General features: G+C 41.9%; 1 protein-coding gene across 1 annotated transcript; it reads left to right on the top strand.

The window, feature by feature from the left end:
- The first annotated feature begins 823 nt into the window (after positions 1-823).
- Positions 824-22,661, top strand: ACE2 (angiotensin converting enzyme 2). The gene is made up of 18 exons (XM_083612272.1): positions 824-1,185; positions 4,726-4,884; positions 6,217-6,310; positions 7,434-7,577; positions 8,741-8,853; positions 9,193-9,301; positions 9,426-9,523; positions 10,589-10,758; positions 11,245-11,471; positions 12,323-12,467; positions 13,040-13,138; positions 14,301-14,423; positions 15,617-15,789; positions 16,898-16,956; positions 18,150-18,250; positions 19,740-19,865; positions 20,508-20,702; positions 21,375-22,661. The coding sequence occupies exons 1-18, from the start codon at positions 1,003-1,005 to the stop codon at positions 21,472-21,474; spliced, it is 2,418 nt and encodes an 805-aa protein (XP_083468398.1). The 5' UTR covers positions 824-1,002; the 3' UTR covers positions 21,475-22,661.
- The last annotated feature ends 46 nt before the right edge of the window (positions 22,662-22,707 follow it).

Genomic DNA, 22,707 nt, shown 5'->3' with positions numbered 1-22,707 from the left:
AGTGGTCTAGGAAAAGAGGAGTCAGCGGTCACAGCAGGCCAAAGGAAGAAGCAAGGGAGTGGTCTACAGTAGGGGCTGGGAAGCTTTTCCAGAACAAGGGCTGCATTCCCTCACAGGAAGCCTTCTGGGGGCTATGTACCAGTGGTGGTGAAGGGTGTGAAGAGGCCAAAAGGGGGCAACATCATTAGATGTGGCTTCTGTCTTTGAGCTGTAGGCCATATTCTAGTCATGGAAAAGTCAAAGGTTTTCACACACACAGACACACACACACAGAGGGGGGGGGGTTTCACAGTTGAAGGATACATTCCTTCCAAGCGCAAGCATTTGAGGAAGAAGCAGAGCAGTTAGGAGTGTGAGCTGGGGAGGAGTAGTGGCCTGAGGGCTGAATAGAGAGGCTTACTCTCCCCCCTAGGCCAGAGAACCCCCCACCCCTGTGTAGAGGAAAGAGGAAATGGTGAGAAGGACGAGAGGGCAAGCTGGAGGAGGCCTCACAGCCAAGTCCACTGTGACGAGGTCTGTTGTGATGATGCTAAAGTCTACATATTGGAGCAAGCCCAATCTTTGGCTGCAGATGACTTATTCTCGTTCTGAAACATGTTCTCAGATATCTGTAAAAATTCGCAAGTTTCCCAAGCTCCGAAAATCTGACAGGACAGCTGATAACTAGCTGTTATCATTGACAGGATGTTGGGGAAATATTAACTATAAGTAAAAGCCTTTCAAAAGAAAGCCATAAAACACGACAGGTAATTATGCCTCTCCAAAGTTAATTATTCACTTTTGCATACTTAATTTTTTATTTTTTTAAAAAAACAAATACCTACACACCTATCCTAGGGTCTGCCTTTTTGCTAGTTTAAAGGTATAAAATGCCCAGTAGATAGGATTCTGCCTCTTTGCCCATAGCCAACCTACATCTGAAGGCTGGTGAGACAAGCGCTAATAAGGAAGCCTTCTTGAAGGAACCTCGTTTATTTGGTATTTCTTGGCCCAAGAGGAATTATGTTGGCCCAACTCTGCCTTATCTGGAGCTTGGCTCTTCAGACTGTAGCAGGGGATGTGGTTCAAGAGGCTACAGATTTTCTGATGCAATTTAATGCCCGTGCAGAAGACCTGTCTTATGAAAATTCACTTGCTTCATGGAATTATAACACCAACATCACGGACGAGAATGCCAGAAAGATGGTGGGTACCTTTGACTAGCATTTGTTATTGTGTTTAGGAAATGAACGGAAGCATTGGAAAGATAAAACAATATACAGTATTATAAATAAGTTGGAATGGTGAATGAAATAAAGGACTAAGCCTATTTAGGCAGGATGCCAGTGTAGTGTAGAGAGTAGAGAGAAGAGAGACAGACTAGGACATGGGAGGCTGGGGACAGTCACTGCCTCTCAGCCTAATCTACCTCACAGGGTTGTTGTGGGGATTAAATTAAGAGGGGGAGAATCTTGTACACCACCTTGAGCTCCATGAAGAAAAAGGTGGGGTAGAAATATAATAATAATAATAATAATAATAATAATAATAATAATAATAATAATAATAATAAAAAGGGTGGGTTTAAACATTATATAGTGACTGAGTATTTTGCCAATATGCCTGTTTTGTGGCTTGCATGAATTGAAACTGAAACCAGATGGGCAACAGAAATAAATTATTGTTTATTATTAATCATTAGGTAGAACTTTATTTTATTTTTTTAAGAATTGTGTCATTTCCAGAATTGGAAGAGAAACTACCGTAATTACTCAAATTTCGAGAAGGATCTCAGCTACAGTTTCCTGCCCCGTCTGTGCCTCTTGCCTTCTAATGATAAAACTTAAGTTGCCACCTCAGCAGCAGTCAAACACAATCCTGCAAATGTTAGTCTTGGGGGGGGGGGGAGCAAATTCACTAAAATAAGATTCGCGTTAGTTTGTGAGCCATTGGCTGTTAAATGAGTCCCATTCCACTGCTTCCAATAGGAATGAGTTTTTAATAACTTGCTAAGTTGTGTGTCAAACATCTCTTACCCTTGGAAATTTGTTAAGAATAGTGTGAAGATTCCTTTCCAATATCTGTTTTCAGCAAACAGTGGTGGCTGGCTATATCTCAGCCTGTTATCACTGTACAAGTTCCATTATATATCCATCTAAAACCAGAAGCCATCTTAAGACCATGTGGTAAAATGAGTTAAATGCCACCAGTGAATAAATAGGGACCACGATAGCTGCCTTCTCTCTTAAATCGAGCCGAGTCCCAGTCATTCTTTTATAAATTATTCTGGGAATAATGTTTTCTGACATTCATTTCACTAGATGGGTGCTGCTATTTATGAACACAGTCCCTCTGCTTTCAGCTTTGGATCTCCCAATTTAATGTCCAGTTTGGAATTTCTGAGGGACATGGGTGCTGCTGCTTTAAACCACAGAACCTAGGGTTGCCAATGAGAAGGTTGGAGGTTCGAATCCCCGCAATGGGGTGAGCTCCCGTTGTTCGGTCCCAGCTCCTGCCCACCTAGCAGTTCAAAAGCACACCAGTGCAAGTAGATAAATAGGTACCGCTCCGGTGGGAAGGTAAACAGCGTTTCCGTGTGCTGCTCTGGTTCACCAGAAGTGGCTTAGTCATGCTGGCCACATGACTATACGCCGGCTCCCTCGGCCAATAAAGCGAGATGAGTGCCGCAACCCCAGAGTCGGTCACAACTGGACCTAATTGTCAGGGGTCCCTTTACCTTTACCTTGGAATTTCTGACTGCATTTGACATAGAGCAGTTTTTGTTTGGCACATTTCCCCCCTCTGTTTTGATTGCTAATGAAATGACCTACATGTTTAGCAACACAAATTTCCATTTCAATATAAAAACCTAACAGAAGCGTCCTGAGTCAGGCCAAAGGACCATCTAGCCCAGACTCTGTGTTCTCACAGTGGCCAACCAGATTCCCATGGGAACCTGAAGGTAGCATCAGTGCTCTTCCTGCCTATGATTCCCAGCCACTAGTATTCAGAGACCTATTGCCTCCAACAGCGGAGGTAAAATATAGTCATTGTGTCTTGTAGCCACTGATTTTATGCTCAGTGAATCATATATACACACATACAAATTTTATAAATAAATAGAATAAAGTGTCTGTAAGAGAGGGGGTTATTGGTTTGTTCTTGTTCTTGTTTTTATTATGCACTTTGTGTTCTCATTTTGTATTTTTGTGTTGTGAACTGCCCTGTGATCTTTGGATGAAGGGCGATATACAAATTTAATAAATTAAAAAATGAATATATTCATGCATCAGCTGCTGACCCAGAGGTTGGAATCTTTCTCTCTCTTCCCATCTTTATTGGTTTTGGAAATTATATCCAACACACATCTGGAACACTTGATACTTACACATAGAGTTGCCACATGTCCTCTTTTTCCAGGACACGTCCTCTTTTTCATGGGTAGGTGGTTGTCATAGCGATCCATAGTTCAAAGTAGAAGTTGGCGAATGTATCCTCTCTTTTTTGTTCTTCAAAATATGGCAACCCTGCAACATAAGTAGTGATCCATGGCTACTGTGCATGCTCAGTGATCATTGGGCTATCTTTGTTAGTGGCAGCTAGCCCTTTAGGGGTTTTTAATGCTTTCTACAGCAAGATCAATGCACTCCTGTAAAACTAAAAGGAGTCTCCTGAGCATGTACAGACCTCTCTCCTTGTTATTCAATTGCAATATTTTGGCTCCCTTTCTGTCAACACCAATAATTTTATAGTATAAAAATTCCGGCATAATAAGCAGTTCTAGATGGGACCGAGAGGAAGGCAGATCTTCCAAATGTCCCTATTTTCCAGGGACACTTCTGGATTTAGAGAAGCCTGTCCCAGTTTCTGATTTTTTATCCTGGAATGTCCTGTTTTTTCCTTAGGACATCCCTGATTTCATCAGAGAAATGTTGGAGGGTATTGAGTTATGTGACCCTCGAGCCAAGGAGATAAGTAACCTCTGAAGGCAGCCCTGTATAGGGAAGTTTTTTTAAAAAAAAAAGTTTAATGTTTTATTGTGTTTTTACATGTGTTGGAAACATACCCAGAGTGGCTGGGGCAACCCAGTCAGATGGGCAGGGTATAATAATAATAATAATAATAATAATAATAATAATAATGGAATAGGATGTCCCAATTTTCTTTGGAGAAATGTTGGAGGGTAGGGGAAGGTGCAGAGTGAGTTCCAAGAGAAAGGCAGAGAATAATTTTACACTTCGCCAGGAACAAAGGACAGCTTAGCCCAGAAAGGACACTCTTTTGACCCTGCTTAATGAATGCCAGAGACTGCAGTAGATTAACAGCAACTCTTTTATCGCTTAAAAGAAGTGACACATCAGCTTTAACAAACACAGAGATTCAGACCTTACTTGTGCTCCAGGGCCCCTCCATTTATTGCACATTCGTGATGATTTGTGCTCACGACGCTATAGGGGCAGTCATACACAATCTCAGTTTCAATACTGTTTGCGCCTACAAAAGCTTTGAGGCAGTCTAGTTAGCTCAGTTCTGTCTGTGCTGACTGGCAGATGCTCCTCAGGGTTTCAGGGGAAGTGCTTCCCCCCCCAGGCCTACCTGGGGATCCCAGGGATTAAACCTGTGACCTCCTGCAGGCAAAGAGGTTTTCTACCCCCCAGGCTATGGACCTTCATCTGTTCCAACATTCCAGGCACGCCACACTTTCCTGCAAATGTATAATCCATAATTCAAATGGATCTTTTCCAGAACGCAGCGGGCTCCAGATGGTCAGAGTTCTATGAAGAAGTCTCCCAAAATGCCAGCCGTTTCAATGTGGATGACTTTTCTGATTACGCTCTCAGACTCCAACTTCAGTCTCTACAGAGCAAAGGGTCATCTGTGTTGCCTCAAGAAAAACAAGGCCAAGTATGTTGCTAAACGTCCCTGTTGAAAGCAATTCATTACGTGGTGGTTACAAAATAATTGTTGTTGTTAATTCATTCTCTGGTAATATAAACTATGTGCTGTTATGGAAACTTACACACATTCATGACAAACCATGCTGGAAAACTGCAAACAAGTACTTTTCAGTTTGCAAAATGACTATTTCAGTCCATAATTTCCTTAATTTTATTTATTTATTTTTTTAATGTGCAGTCCCTGCTTAAGAATGGGAAACTGAGAGAAACCAAAACTGATTCTTAGGGCTCTTTTGCTATCACCTGTAAGCCACGATGCCATACAACAATATATATAATTTTTATCAAAGTATTTAATGAGGCTTACACTCAGGTAGATGTGCTTAGGATCACAGCCTTAGGCTGCGATCTGAAACACACTTACCTGAAAGCAAGCCCCATTGAACTCTGTGGGATTTCAGAGTAACGTGCAGGATTCTGTTGTCAATGAGGCATTTATTGCTTCCTGTCAGAAGGATAGATTGTTACCCATTCCTTTTAAAACAACATTACCACTGCTATTTTGTAACACACACACACACACACTGGTAAAAGGACTGTGACTTTCAGCAGTTCCCCTGCTATTCTTCCCATTGGCTGGATCAAGCAATCCTGTTGGTTATGGTCTATCATAGAGCTAGGAGTGAGGAGTCAGAGGGATTAATTCTGTATCTGAAGTAATACAATGAGGCAAGCTTCCCTGTCAGCTTTGATTCTAGAGCTAAGAATGGGGTGGGAAGACCACAGGCACAGGCTGCTGAGTGACGCTGGCAAAACGGTTCTGCCAAACCAGTTGATGGAGAGGTGTGCAAGCGCAAGGGGCTATAACTCTTCATGTCACCGCATGTTATGTTTCCATTAGTATTTTTAAAGTCCTTTAGAAAGCCACTTGCCTGGTTATTTGTTGTAAGAACGAACCACCTCTATCCAGGCAGGAAAGTGGAAGAGAGTTCCTTTTGTTTCAAGCTACCCATCATGCTTGTTAGCAAATTGCCTAGTAAAAAATAAATAAATCATCAGCTTACAGCCCTGCTGAATTTATTCACAGGGCTAGTGTTTCAACATCTGCACATTCAAATCCTTGACCCACCTACACTAAGGCTACCAGATTTTTCCCCCAATGAATCTGGGGACACTTTTCAACTTCAATGGATTTTGTATGGGGACTGATTTGTAAATCCGGGGACTGTCCCCGGGAAACAGGGACATCTGGTAACCTTAACCTACACCACTGCCCCCTTTTGGATAAATAAAGCAGTGCTGTGATCTCTTTTTAATAGTTTTCTTATTTAAATTGCAGCTCAGTGCTGTTTTAAACAAAATGAGTACCATCTATAGTACCGGGACTGTGTGCAAACCAGATGATCCTTTTCAGTGTTTTCCCCTGGAACCAGGTACGGTATAAACAACAAACATCTCCTCCCCATAGTCGCCTTTGACTGGACTTATCCGTCCAGGGGTCCGTTACCTTTTACCTTTTTACTGCTGAAACAATAGTAAAACTGATGAGAAAGGGATTCTGTATTTCATGATAAGCATCATTTCTCCATAAGGCCACCTGGTGTATCAATGTAAGTGGAACCAAGTAGGAGAGCTGGGGCAGAACATAGGGTGAGAATCCCAGTGACCTAGAGGGAGGACATAGACTGAGGGGGCAGCTATGAGGAAGTGACTTGGCAAGCCCCACAGGGAAAGAGCTGGCGGGATGCAGAGTGGTACGCAGAGTAGACCTATTACAATGAATGGCTATAACTTGGTCAAGTTCATTCATTTCAATGGGTCTACACCAGGCATAGGCAAACTCGGCCCTCCAGATATTTTGGCCTACAACTCCCATGATCCCTAGCTAGCAGAACCAGTGGTCAGGGATGATGGTAATTGTAGTCCCAAAACATCTGGAGGGCTGAGTTTGCCTATGACTGGTCTACACTGAGGAAAACTTAGTCAAATGCCAGCATCTAGGTGTGATTTTGTTCTGTGAACTGCCCTGAGACCTCCGGATATAGGGCAGTGTATTAATTCAATAAATATTAGTAATAATTAAATAATAATGAGGGGCTAAGTGAAATTGCCTGTCAACAGTATGTACCTTGATGGTAGAGTGGGCAGGTATGTAGGACACTTGGTCGGTCCCATCCGCTTTGCTGAGTTATATTTTATTTCTATTTCCATTTTCGTAATTATTTTGAGATTTGCACATACACATATAAATTGGAATATTCAAATGTTCTGCAAATCTCTGTTCTCTCTTTTTTTGCCTCTCACATCCACTGAACTCTTAAACCTGCAACCTTTTATTGGGATGAATGTGTTTTTGGACCTACTCGTGCAGGTATCTCCATCACTGAGGGTTGGCTGGCTGCAGCTCCTTACGGAAAGGACACTTGGTGGCATGTCCAGCTTTGCTGCCATGTAATGTGTGGTCCTTCCATATAGGAAGCTGTGTCATACCAGGGCAGACTGTTTGTCCATCTGCTGCACTGTTTCTGCTTCAGTAGTATGCTTTTATGGTGACAGGTTTGGATGAAACCATGGCTGTCAGCACCAATTACTTAGAAAGGCTATGGGCTTGGCAAGGCTGGAGAGCTGATGTTGGCAAGAAGATGAGGCCTTTATATGAAAGTTATGTCCAACTGAAGAATGAGGTTGCAAGAGGAAATGGTAAGTTGCACTTCACGAAAATGGCTCCCCATGTACATGTGATCACCAGCAGGAAATTAAATTATTTCTCTTACTTGAAGCCATGTTTACAGTGGCATATGATGAGGCTGCACACTAGAATTTTTAAGTTTGTTGAATACCTCAGTTATTCTTCCTTTTCATAGATTGCTAGGCTTGTATATAGTTACATACTCCCCAATTCTCCAAGTATATATTCTTTTCTTTTTTGGCAATTTGTTTTATATTGTGTTGTCAAACTATATTGTTATATATTAGAAGTAAGCCACCCTGAGTGGTTTTCTTTTTTCACTAGAAGTTCAGGATATAATTTTTAAAATATAATATATCGGTAAATCATCTTCGAGGGTGCAACGTTTATCAGCATTCAGTTTCCTGTAAGAAGGCTTATAGCATTTTCTAATATTGTCATTCATCTGCAAATATACAGGCTGAGCATAGATGGAGGCGCATTGTTTAACACTTCAGCAGACAAATCCCAAATCCAGTGATCCCACAACAGCTTTCTAGGGGAACAAGCAAGGGTTCAGTTCTGTGACTCTGCCCTTCTCTGACTCATTCCTCTTCCAAGCTCAAAACTTGAGTCTGACCTCTTCACACAGGCACTAAGTTGGGTTACCCCATTCCTTATTGGGGAGAGGGGAATCCCATTTGGATATTTGCTGGGCATTAAAATCCATTAGCATAGTATTTCTTTCCCATGACAACGTATCATCTCTTATTTACCTAACAGAAAATATGCCAGCAGTTTTCAGATCCATTAACCATCTGGAAGGTCATTTATTCCAACCCTCGTCTTAATTAATATGATGACATGCTTTCTAAACCAGTCATGGTCTGATCTCCTATTTTTCCATATTGTTCTTAAAAGTGTGGAAACTTAAACCTTGATATCATGTGTTCAGAGTGACATAACACAGTGCAAACAACAATTAACAATTCATTATCCTTGCCCAGGGCCATGATATTTCAAATGGGGACTTATTTGATTATTGTGTATAATATATCATCCTTAACAGGCACAAAGAGGTCTCCACATATTTTAACACTGCCAGCATGAATTTGGAGTTGTATTGGATCAGAGCCTGCAAAATGTGCTTTATGTTAATCTGGTTATGATGACTGATTGTTTGGCTGCTTTTCAGGTTACGCTGACTATGGAGCTTACTGGAGAGGAGATTATGAAATAAAATTTCCAGCAGAGTATCAGTACAGTAGTGACCAGCTGATTGTTGATGTGGAGCGTACATTTGAAGAAGTAAGATTACATTTCGGAGCGTGGGGTGGGTTTCGTTTTTGGTTTGTTATGTTTTTCTGTACAGAGGCCTGGTTCATTCAAAATATGACTTTAGTCAGTTTGCTATCTCTGAATCACGCAAATCATTAACACACACAAGGAAAGGCAGCAGTTATGAAGATCACTGGGTGAAACTGAGCCATGCTCCACCCTAACCGACTTTCCCCCATGTTGTTGGGAGGAAGGGCAGGATACAAATGGGATTATTTTTCAAGATCGCCAAAATGGAAACATGAATGAAATAACACCCAATGTGAAAAATTAAATAGAGCTCCTCTCTGTGTTTTTTTCTCTCTCCAGATCAAACCTTTGTATGAGCAGCTTCATGCCTATGTAAGGCATAATCTCCAGAGGACCTATACCTCAGACCGCATTGACCCAAATGGATGTCTTCCTGCTCATTTACTTGGTATGGAAATGTTGATTTAGTAGCCATGGCTGTTGCACTGAAAGCCAGGCATGGGTCTCTCTAGGACCCAACTTGCAGCTTATAATTTTTTCATTTATTTGTAATTCTGCCTTTTCTGTTGAAGGTGACATGTGGGGTAGGTTTTGGACAAATTTATACCCCTTAATGGTTCCTTATCCAAATAAACCAAACATTGATGTATCTTCCGCCATGGTGGAGAAGGTAGGATATGCACAAATTGTCAACTGATTATGCTCAAACTAATACATTGCAGTTTAGGAACATGAATTTTCACCCTGGACTTCAGCTCTGAAAGGCAAATTCATGGTCTTATGACTATGCCATTAGCATTTATTAGTCTTTATAGTATATCTCTGTGCTGATGCTTATGTAGTTACAAGAGGAAAGTACTGGGGAAACCCCACAATTTGCAAAAATACAAAACATCTGGGGAACACACCCTCAAAGCAGGGATGGAGAACCTATGCCCCTTCAGATGTTGTTGGTCTCCAACTCCCATCATCCCCAGCCAGAATATTATTTATTATTATTATTATTATTATTATTATTATTATTATTATTATTAGGTACATTGCTTGGCCAGTGGTCTGGGATGATAGGATTTGTAGTCCAGCAACACCTGGAGGACCATAGGTTTCTCATTCCTGCTAAGAGAATTTGCCCTCCCCTCAAACAACAACAACAACCTAGCCAATGAAGCCTGATCAGGCTCAGTGACCACAGAATGCTGGTTGACTGTTAGGAGAGGAAACAGAAAACAGGTGGGAGAGGAAATGGAACAGAGTATCCAAAATTACAACCTTTTTGTTGCATGTACATCTTGTGTAACTGTCACACTTTCCTTTAGAGCTGTGCATGGCATCTGCTGCTTTTATGGCTAAGCCAGACTCATATGGTTGATGTCTTCTAATACATTCTTATGCCTCTTCCTTTTCCTTTTCCTCCTGCCCCTCAATTCTTTGACATGTTTTACTCAAGAGTAATGACTTCTAGGCAAGCCATGGCTATTTGCTGACCATGTTAATGTAAATACCAGATAGGCGGGGTATAAATAATTAAAAATTAATCATCATCATCATATCATCATCATCATTGTAAAGGGTTATATACTCACCAGATTAGCTGAGCCAGAGAACTGCATAAAACAGGAGGTTGCTGAAGCCAATGCGGCTTTTAAACTAGAATAGTAATAAAATAGAAAAAGATACCGCTTAGCCTTTAAGATATTGATAATAGTTAATGCCTAAATCCTGACTTTTTTTTCAGAACTGGAATGTAACAACCATATTTAAAGCTGCAGAAAGTTTCTTCGTCTCGGTTGGACTCTTTGAAATGACCGAAGGTTTCTGGAACAATTCTATGCTTGTGGAACCCGGTGATGGCAGGAAAGTTGTCTGTCACCCCACAGCTTGGGATATGGGGAAAGGAGACTACAGGTACTGGAAGGCCCTAAGATTTTCCCCCTGCTTATTCCCATGGGGCATTTGCATACAGACCACAGGAAAATGAAAACACAGGTGCTTATAGGACTGCAAGCTTCCCTACATATTGATAAGCTCTGATATGACAGTTGTCCTTCAATTTATATAAAATATAAAGAAATGGTATGATAAGGAGATAAGGGGTTTGCATATGGATGTGGGAAACCCAGATTCAAACCTATCTATGCTTACTGAGCAGTAAAATCACTACATGTCAGCAAAGAAAGTATTTTTTAATCTGCCCTGAGTGCACTGTAGGAGCTTTCTCACCCACCCACTAAGAACGGCAATTTCTAGGTCTAAAATCCATTAGGAGCCCAATTTTGAGCTTGCCCATGAAAGAGTAAATTGATCGTGAGGACACCTGATTCTTCTGGACAACCAATCCAAGCATTACCCAAAAAATTGATGCAGTTTTGTCTGAACTGCATTTGTCTGCAGGATCAAGATGTGCACCAAAGTGACAATGGATGACTTCCTGACAGCACACCATGAAATGGGGCACATTGAATACGATATGGCCTATGCCAACCTTTCTTATCTGCTAAGAAGCGGTGCGAACGAAGGCTTCCATGAAGCTGTAGGAGAGATCATGTCCCTTTCTGCAGCCACCCCCAAACATTTGAAATCTCTTGGCCTTCTGGAGCCCACCTTTCAAGAAGACAGTGGTGAGTTGGTTATGTCAGGACGATGTTGATGTCAGCCATTTTGGTACAAAATGTTCACAACAAAGCAGTGCGACTGTAGTAAAAATATTGGGAGCAATTTGCAATACTTCAATAAAGTGTAGATTTCAAAACATTTTCAGTATTATAACAATATTGCTTAGTTTGTGTTTTGAAATTAATTATTTGTTCTTTGGCAAATTATTAACCTCTCACCCTTATCTGTTGCTTTTTAAACATTTCCCTGTGTATCATCCTCATTATCATCATCATATATTTATTTATACTCCACCTTTTTCCTTCATGGCTTGCAGATTAAAAACAAGAACTGCTAAAAACATAGAAAAGGCAATCATTTAAATGCAATTAAACACTGATAGAATTAAAACTATATACATATATATCTGTTTAAAGCATTTTAAGCACGATTTTAAGCTTTCGTGAATTGTTCCCCTACAGCCTTTTTTAATCAAATGATAAGCAATAACACCCACAAGGGCCAGTATTCCTATTTATTTTTATTTAAAGTATTTTTACTGCACTCTTCAACCACAAATATTTTTCTCAGAGTGCCTTACAATGATAGTTAAGAAGGCAAATCCAGCCTTCAGGCTAGGAAGCTAAAAGACACTGTACTCAAAAAGAAAAGAAATTGGGAGGAATGGAGACGCAAAAAGCCAACCAAGGCAATGCTACTTCTTCATTCCAAGCATGGAAGCTTCGTTGAGGGGATTGGGGGTGATTTTTGCCAGCCTTTGCTTTGCAGGATTAGAACTGCAATGAAAGTTTGAGTCGGCAGCTCTCAGGAGTTAAATTCTCTCTACATCCTGTCAGTTGGCTGTGCTCTTTTCCAGAGACGGATATAAATTTCCTGCTGAAGCAAGCGCTCACTATTGTTGGAACGTTGCCTTTCACTTACATGCTAGAGAAATGGAGGTGGATGGTATTTTCCGGTGAAATTCCAAAAGAACAATGGATGAAGAAATGGTGGCAGATGAAGCAAGTACAAGTTTATTAAAAATCTGTTGATAAGTCAAATTCCCAAATCAAATAATGGATATCGTACATTGATTGGGGGGGGGGGGAGGAACTCCAAATACAAGGAAGTCCAGTAAGTTCTGTTTTCATCATTAAAAAAAATGGCAAGACAATTCAAGCCAATTCCCCTTGTTCTTATGAATTTTTATAGTGCTTTGAAACTAGTAAGTAAAGGAAGTTTATCAGGCAGGCCTGATGGCTCCCTGAGCTTTATTCTTGTTTGTTTGTTTCATACCTGACCTAGAAGAGAAGGTTCCAGGGTGGGTTACAATAATACAAAGTAGAATAATTTATTAAAAAACAAATAAAACAATTCCAGTCAGAAGCAACACAGTTAGGTCAAATGCAAACGGGAGAGGTGAAGTTCCCACAAAACACCTTAACAGTCAATGTACCTCAGAGTCCTGGCAAAAGTACTGCTGTAAAGGAGGGCTGCTTCAATACACTTCAATCTATTGGAGATGTGCATGCCTTTAAACCTCACTTCCTTCTCTAATACTGATGGAAACTCCTGACATTCTTCTTCTCTGCAGGCGAGAGATAGTAGGTGTAGTGGAACCGGTGCCCCACGATGAGGAATACTGTGACCCTGCAGCTCTCTTCCATGTAGCCAATGACTACTCTTTCATAAGGTATGTCAAATGAGCCCCTTACTCCTGTTATTTTACCTTACTCTTACATTTTACTAGTTATTAAAGAAACAAACAAACAAAAAGCCTCTGCTATTGTATAGATTGCTTTTTAGAATACAAAGAGTGGGTCTGGCAACAAAATGTGGCAGCATATCCTCTGAATATCACATTTTTCGCTCTATAAGACGTACTTTCCCTCTCCTAGAAAGTAAGGGGAAATGTGTGTGCGTCTTATGGAGCGAATGCAGGCTGCGCAGCTATCCCAGAAGCCAGAACAGCGAGAGGGATTCCTGCTTTCACTGCGTTCTGGCTTCTGGGATTCAGAATATTATTTTTCTTGTTTTCCTCCTTCAAAAACTAGGTGCGTCTTATGGTTTGGTGCGTCTTATAGAGCGAAAAATGCGGTAGACTCCTGTTCAGGGTTTCAGCAAACATTCTGCTGCCCTCTCCCTTTTAAGCATTTTTGTTTTCTAACTGACACTCAGCATTCTGTAGCTACTACACATGCCCAGTCCTCATTGGACAATTTATGGAGGTGGTGCCACCATAAGGCTATTTTTTTTATTTTGTACTTCTACAACGTTGAATTCTCCCTGATCATGCTGATACCCGCCCGCCCCAGTTTCTTGGTCAGCCTGTTTTGTCTCCAGTTCAGCTGACACTCAACCACCAGAGCTCTTTCTTAGCAATTTCTGTTCTCACTTCAGCACCTGCATACAGAAGGTCCCAGGCTCAGTTTCTGGGGGCTCCACACAGAGCTAGGAAAAACACCTCCCTGAAGACCTGCCACCAGTCGGAGCAAATGGTACTGAGACAGATGGACAAATGAACTGACTTGGTATACAGCTGCGTCCTATGTTCCTAAATTAAGGATAACACAGCTGCCTTTAGACTTCTACTCATTCCATTTGCATCCCCATCTCTTCATTATTCTCCATTGCCCAGTTTAAAACCCCAGGTGTTGACAGGGATGTGTAATTCACCAATGTCCAGGTGCTGAGACCACTAGGCCCGAGCTGTGGTTTGTTTCCTTGAATAAAGATTAACTCAGGTGATTTATTTTTTTTGTTGTTGTTGTTGCTGACGTATACCTGATTTAAGCCCTGACAAATGATTTGTCCCCTTTCCCCTTCTCTCTCTCTCTCTCTCTCTCCCTCCCTAGATATTACACGAGGACAATTTACCAGTTCCAGTTTCAAGAAGCACTTTGCAAAGCTGCAGGCCACACAGATGAACTTTACAAATGTGACATTACTAATTCCACAGCAGCTGGTGACAAGTTGGGGTAACAAAATACTGCATAAAACTTGGAAATAAAACATGCCCTATATTTAAATTTCTCCTTAGGGGAAACTCTGAGATGGACTAGACCCCAGTCTGCCTCCACTTGAAAATCTGGGCTGCTTTGCAAAGCAGAGCTGGGAGGACTTAGCTTCCAGCAGAGAAATCAGCAGATGATAAGAGAATAATTAAACCTTCTCTCATCTGCAATTTCCTCCTCTTGCCCAGATGCCTTATGGTAGGAGTGGGCAGACTCGCAGGCTTGCGGCATACACTTTGGGTTTTTTTATACTAGATCTCTTGAGATCACTAACTGGAGCCACATGTTTGCCTACTGGCTCAGTGGGGCAGACGTATGCTTAGATTTTAACTTTTTATTTTAAAGTAAAGCTACCCCTGAGTACACGTTTTGTCCAAGAGTTTGTTTTTGTCACCAGAATAACAGAGATCCACTCTTGGCTTCCCCACCTCACAAGCATCCTTCATTTCAGCAGCCAGACATGCAGAGAGACTTTTTATTGTTCCTATTGTTAAATAGCTGGAAGTCAGAAGCATATATAGTTGATAGTTTGTAATGTAAAGCCTGCTTTCTGCAGGGGAACTCAGTCATGCGGCCCATCTGGTGGACTGCCTATCAGCTGATAGGTGGTCACTTCAAGGTTCTCACTTGGCTTGGATAATATTTTGCGACACTACCAAAAAAGAAGTTGACCACCAGGTGTCACAGTAACACTATTGGATTGAAAGGTGGGCAGGACCCGGCAAAGCTGGGGGAATCCAGGATATAGAGCAGGGGCCAGCAAACTTTTTCAGTTGGGGGCCGGTCCATTGTCCCTCAGACCTTGTGGGGGGCCGGACTATATTTTTTTTGGGGGGGGGAGATGAATGAATTCCTATGCCCCACAAATAACCCAGAGATGCATTTTAAATAAAAGGACACATTCTACTCATGTAAAAACATGCTGATTCCCGGACCATCCGCGGGCCGAATTTCGAAGGAGATTGGGCCGGATCCGGCCCCCGGGCCTTAGTTTGCCTACCCATTATATAGAGTTAAGAGAAAACACAGGCTTCATTTTTAGTTGAGAATTTCATTTTGGTCCATCCTCTCTATATGGTGCCACCTTGTGGGCTTGGCAGTCACACAACAGCATGCATGTGGATGGTGTTTCATGCTTACTTCTTTATAAACCATAGGGCCATGCTTGCCTTAGGAAGATCACGGCCTTGGACCGAGGCATTAGAGTCCGTGACAGGAGAGAAGACAATGAATGCAACGCCATTGCTCCACTACTTTCAGCCTCTGCGGTTGTGGCTGGAGAAAGAGAACGCTGGCAGACGGATTGGCTGGGATACAGCCTGGACTCCATGTAGGTTCTTGTTGCATCGGTGGTGTGAGTTGCATGTGCACAACTGATTCTTGCCTTCACCACCTTTCCCCACTGTTCGATCATCCCATGGAGAGCACTGAGAAAAGCAACAACTCCACCAGCAATTTTCAAGGATAGACAGATCGATCCCATTGCCTTAAAGGCTGGGAAATTGTGGTATACCCCAAAAAAGGGGGGTCCATTAAAAATACAGCAAGGCAGAAGGCAACACAATTTTACAGTAAGATCAGTATTAAAAAAATCAGTAAAAACATCCATGAAAACACCATAAATTACTGGGTGGTAAAAACATATTCATGTTTCAAAGGCTCATCTGAATGTCATTTTTCGAAAGGCATCTAAAAGAAGGCAGGTAGGATTCCCGCTGCTGGACGTCAATGGGCAAGGAGTTCCACAGGGCACTCCTGGTACAGGCCAACCAAACTTCAGCACCATAGGGGTCCATTTCAGAGGAAATCAGTGATTGGAGATTGAAGTGAAGCATTAATGGAACCACTCTAAAAAATCAAGGCAGAGATGGGCTCAGAAGTAATGAGAATTTGTAGGTCAGGTCACACAAAAGTGTTTAGCATTGATAAAACTCTACAATATCTTTGTACGCCAGCATGTGCTCTCTGCTGATGGATGCAGCATAAACTACTGGCAAGATGTACATCGGGCATCTATGACTAGAACCCACAACCCACAACAAACACACAACCATCTCCGTATAATAATGATAAATGTTGTGGTTGTACACAAGCTATCAAAACACCAACAGTGCTTTTTTTTTGGCATTAGCTAGCAGTTCGAAAGCACATCAAAGTGCAAGTAGATAAATAGATACTGCTCCGGCGGGAAGGCAAACGGCGTTTCCGTGCGCTGCTCTGGTTTGCCAAAAGCGGCTTAGTCTTGCTGGCCACATGACCCAGAAGCTGTACGCCGGCTCCCTCGGCCAGTAAAGCGAGATGACTGCCGCAACCCCAGAGTCGGTCACGACTGGACCTAATGGTCAGGGGTCCCTTTACCTTTACCTTATGTGTATGTTATGGAAATGAGTTTGGAATTCTGTGTCAAGACCTGTTTGTTTTACTTCATTTTAATCCAGATTCTGATTATGCAATCAAAGTGAGGATCAGCCTGAAAGCAGCACTGGGAAGCAATGCAGTGAGTAAATCCATAGGAAGATGATCTTATGATGATATCTTATGAAATAACATGAACACAGTGTTGGAGCTAGGGGAGGGCAGGAAGGGTGGATCATTCCCGGGTAGCAGTGGGCCTGCCGCATTCCTCCTGAGTGCCCTCCAGCTGGAAGGGATGCAGTGACTTGGATGCCCTGCAGGCCCAGCACTGCCCGAAAAAGCATGCTGGCTGAGGCTCATCTGGAGGGCCGCAGGCTCTGTGAAATTGCTCAATGGAGCCCCAGGTTGGGGAAAAACCAATTTAAAATGGCCACAGAATCGATATCCTGGTAATGTAAAATGTTCAAAAGTCACTCCAAGTGCAAATATGATTTCAAGCTCTGTTATCGAAATGTTAAAAGAAAGGCAGTTCAGGATGGGAGCGGTGAGGATGCTTTCAAAAATGAACAGTGATGAATGAACAATACCAGCTATAGTGGGGGGAACAATAATTGCCCAGTCTCCTTTTCCTCTTTTGCGTTCCACATGCCCAGCACGACCCCAATAATAACTCTTCTTCAAATGTATTTTGTCTATACATCTCTACCATCTTATTTCTGTATTTAATGTTTGTTTCCATCTCCAGAAACAGGTATGCACTTTATAACCACAGGGGTGAACTCCGAAGGTCAGGAATGGAGATAAAGCAACTAGTAGAATACTAGTCTACTTCAAGTGTGATGCAGACTAGATTGGTTTAGGATAGCAGAGGCAACGTTCCCTAGAGATGGATGGTTCCCTCTTAAGTTCTTCATTTGTCCATTCTTATTTTCAGTTGACCCGACTTCTGTATTAGTTTGATTTCTTTAAAAAAAAAGTTCTTATGAAAATTCAGACCCATTTCTATATGCATTTCTGCTTATATTCACCTATCTGTATGCTATTTTGCCTAACAATGTGCATTTTTGCAAGTTCTCCCCTCTATTATAATGGATATTTGTACACTATTCTCACTGTGAACAGAAATGTGATTTAAGCTTCTAGTTCTTAATTTTACCATTTATACATTTTCCTATATAGCACAAGAAGTTAATCATATGTTTGATTTATTAGCCAAAAGTATGCTATACATAAATCATACTAAGGCAGAGTGTTACTCCTTGCAGAGTCCATCTGTTTCAAAAGTTACTAGGTGACTGAGCCTAAGTCAATTGGACTATTGTTTTGAATTTGCAGTACCCGTGGAATGACAACGAAATGTATTTATTCAAGGCAACAATTGCCTATGCCATGAGGAAGTACTTTTTGGACTACCAAAATGAAAGCATAGCATTTCAGTAAGTTACTTTTTTTTCCCATTTAGCTTTGCTGTGGGCAATTGCTACGCAGCACCTGAGAGAGTTCCAGATTTCCCCCACTACAACAATATCACAACCAGTTTTCAAAATAGGAAAATGCACATACTTCAGTGCCCTGGGAACATTCAGAATTTACCTAAAAGGAAGCCTATCAAGACAGGCACTTCTTCATCACAGGTCTATTCTCGACAGCATAGCTGCCCCTATGGTACTGCATTATACTTTTTACAGAAGCCAAGAGGAAGCAAATTCTGTGAACTTTTTAGTGTTCTTAAGCATATGTGGCGCCAGGGTGCAAAGATCCACCTGGTGCACCTCCCCTGGTTGCCCAGTCCCAGGCGCGCAGGAGGGCGGAGCCGGGCAGCCGCCTCAGTGTCTCGCTGGCTTGGTTGCCCCCGAACTCACGGTGCAGAGCTGCCCACAGCAGAATAGCCAGCTGCAGTGCTCTGACTGATGGGCGGGCTCTTCCCCAGACTCAACTCTCGGGCCCCGGACTCTCAGCCTGGTGCCCCTGAGAGCCTGGTGCCCGGGTGCCCTGCACCCCTAGCATCTATGGGTAAGATGGCCCTGGTTCTTGTGCTAGTGGAAAACAGAAGGGCCATAGCTTAGTGGTAGAACACATGCTTTGCATGTAAAAAGCCTCTGGCATTTCCAGGTAGAGCAGGCAAAGATTTCTGTCTGAAATATTGGAATGTCAAAGCCACTGTAGACCAGGTGCAGCTAACCACCCGTTTGCAAGTTTTTATCTCCTGCCCCAAGACGCCACTGATTTTGATGTCAGCAAAAAAAGGGGGGGGATAAAGCAGATACAGCCCAAATGAGACTCTCTTTCCAGTCATTAGATCAATCATTTGATGAGGGGTGATAATAACCCCCTCTTCTATGCTGATTTGCAGGTATCAGCAGAAGAGGGGGGAAGCTATGTGCCTGTGTGAGAATATAGAGTATCAACAGGCACCACTGGGCTGTGGTCTCCAAAGGGCTGGGAAAAGATGAGTGTGGCCCTCAGGCTGGAAAAGGTATAAGGCAGCTGTGAGCCTCGGAGACCACCATCACACTTAACCGTACATTGATTTTTGCTGGGGGAAGACCCTTAAAATGGTATATCAATACATTGTGCACATTAAAAAAAACCACACCAATTGAACTGCATAGATTTTGTAAAACGTTTTGCCACATGCAATGAGAGTTTTAAATCAGCGACTTTGGTCTTGCTAAGAACTCGTAGCCGTATAAAATGTGACTTAAGTTGGACACTTCTCAGGTGAAAGATGTATGTTTGGGTTGATGGCTAATTGAATAATTTGCCTAAGTTACCTGTGTATACGAAACCATTAGGTAATCTATGTGTACAGTCAATATATTCCATGACAAATATGGAGATCTCTAGGACAGCATATTCAGAAATATCTGCATGGTTTTTTCAAGCTTGTAATTCTTGTAGTGAAGACATTTTTCTCCCCATCAGATCAACAAATGTCCATGTAGGTGACGTGACGCCACGCATCTCCTTCGTTTTTACTGTCAGCATGCCCAATAATGGCACTAATGTCACCGACTTTGTTCCCAAATCTCAAGTGGAAGCCGCAATCAGGTGAAATTTTTGCATTGCAAGGAATTAGCTTCCAAGTGAAATGGAAGAAGCGAGAGTGTAGAAGCTGGAATATTGGGGATATTTGGGTGAGGGGAGGACTTGCAATATATGCCTGGCTTCAATCCTACACTCACTTATCTGGGAATAAGTTCCACTGAACTCAGTAAGGCTTACTTCTATATTGTTAAATAAACCCAGTAGAAATAAGTGTGAGCAAACATGGTTTGTCAATTTCCCATGAATTCAGTGGAAATGACAAACCATAGGTAATACAAATTCAGCTTTTAAATCAGCTTCCGACTGCAATTTCAAATACCGGATTGGCAGGCACCCTTGGATTCAAACATAATGCCAGACCATGATTTAACTAAATAAACCAGTTGAAAGTGGGGAAATTGCAGTCAACTTTGCAGTCAATTGCAGAAAACCAAGAGACAATAGTGAAGAGGATAAGAACGACACTAGAAATATGTAAACATTTAAGCCATTTTTTTCACCTTTCCTTTTTTCTTTCTTTTACATGTTGCATGCTTTCTCACATCAGACTAGCTTCACATTTTAGTAGAGAGACAGGAAATATTTTTTAAGGTGAATCCTTGTTTACACTGTAATTAGATTCCCACCCACCCCATTTTTTGGCAGATTGTCTCGAGGACGCATCAATGAAGCTTTCCAACTGGATGACCAAACTCTGGAATTTGTTGGTATCCCTCCAACATTGGCGACACCTTACGAACCCCCAGTCACCATATGGCTTATAATTTTTGGAGTCATCATGGGTCTTGTAGTGGTTGGAGTTATCACCTTGATCATCACAGGGCAGAGGGACCGAAGAAAGTAAGTGATGTTTTAGAGGCAGTGCATCTCTCTTAAACCATACAAAATAACTCTGTTCTGCACCTCTCTGTTGTGTGCCCTCTGGATGTTATTTACCATCAACTCCCATCATTCATAATAACTGGCTATATAGTGGTACCTCAGGTTAAGTACTTAATTTGTTCCGGAGGTCCGTACTTAACCTGAAACTGTTCTTAACCTGAAGCACCACTTTAGCTAATGGGACCTCCTGCTGCTGCCGCACCGCCGGAGCACAATTTCTGTTCTCATCCTGAAGCAAAGTTCTTAACCTGAAGCACTATTTCTGGGTTAGCGGAGTCTGTAACCTAAAGCGTATGTAACCTGAGGTACCACTGTACTGGCAAAGGCGAATGGGAGTTGAGTCTACAGTATTTACAGTGTACTACGTTGGCCATCCCTAATGTAAGAGATGGGAAAATATAAGGGAACCAAGTTTTGACCTGAATCTGCAAACTGAAAATTCTATTGTTTTCAGTCCCTGTTAGTGAATTGAATCAGCCTGTTGAACATAGGTGTTTGTCAGAATATATATACAGCTCATATTAAGTATAACATTGCTTTTTCTCTAGTAAAAGTTTCCCCTTTGTTGTGTGTGCACATGTTCATGGCTTTTATAGTTGAAACTCAAAAATATTTTTTCTTAATTCGCAGAAGAGCAGCAGAAAACCAGTTAGTCCAAACTGCAGCAGTCAATCCGTATGAGGAAGTTGGAAAAGACAATTACGCATTTGGATCTGAAACAGCATTCTAAGAAGGAAACCAGAAAAGCTAATATATGTCTTATTTATCACTGTGTTTCAATGCCAGCAATACAACACACGGAACTGTATTGCTTTGGATTGTGTTTTAAAAATATAAAGGCTCTGTGTATGCAGGAGCAGATGGACAGAACACATCTGAGCACCTAGTGCAGAACTGATTGCTGGTGCTCACGTTTAGGCAGACCAATCACCTGTTTTCAGCAGAGAAGGCATGCACCAGAGACCTACCCTTCTAGGCCCAATGGACAAATGAGCTACTCAGCCCCTCCAACAAAGTAATAGGCACCCTCAATGCTTATAATACCAACCATCTCTTCAGCATTGCACATGTGGATCTTGCTCCAGGATATCTGAGTACGACATCCTGAAATCCAGCCCTAGAAACCCAGAAGGGCAGGATTCTTGATCAAGGCAAAACAACCACACACACAAGCCGAAGTTATCAGGGCCCAGCTAGGGGAGACAATCGATCTGTAGTTAGATGTCTTGTCTCTTCAAACGTTTGCAAAAATAACAGCACATGCCCTTTCCCCTGATGATAATCTCCCTGCCCCTCACTGGGAGTGGCCATTTGCCCCAGGAAGGAACCCTTATGGGCATGGTTGCAAACAGATACATCTTGAAATATTGCTGAGAACCTGCCATTCATTTAGGTGCATTTATGTCTCCATTCTAAACTCTTGTTTTCAACAGTCTTCCCTGAGTTTTTATCCAAACCAAATGCTGATGTAGTGGATGTTGGCATAAGACAGTCAACCGGGTAGCAAGCTTGAAACGCCTTTTGTTTTTATAAAAGCCATTGGAGCCAGTTATGTGTTAACCTTGAAGCACTTATTTTTATTTTAAATCCAATTGTAAGAACTGTTTTCCTTTTTTTCTAATATCCACAGCTGCAGAGATTTGGTTTTAGCTTCACTAGAGACATGGGTATGAACAAGTCCAAAAGAACAGTAAAGATTTTTCTAAGATTATTTCACATCTTGGGTAACTACTGCAAAACTGTATAGATCAGGAGTAATAGATTCATGATACAATAATCTCATTGTTGTGCACAAGCGGATGTTTCTAACTAAATGTTACTGCTATTTAGAGATGGGAAGGCCTGGAAAAAATACCCGGGGGGAAACCAGGTTTTCCCACGTTTTTTTCCAAAGCCGTTTCCCCCCTGGAAAAATTGGGGGGGGGAGTGTGTAGGATATCCAAACTATATCAAACTATTATTT

The sequence above is a fragment of the Podarcis filfolensis genome (genome assembly GCF_964270895.1).
Source record: "Podarcis filfolensis genome assembly, chromosome: 4".
Classification (NCBI taxonomy): Eukaryota; Metazoa; Chordata; class Lepidosauria; order Squamata; family Lacertidae; genus Podarcis; species Podarcis filfolensis.
This window is presented reverse-complemented; position numbering and strand designations above follow the sequence as displayed.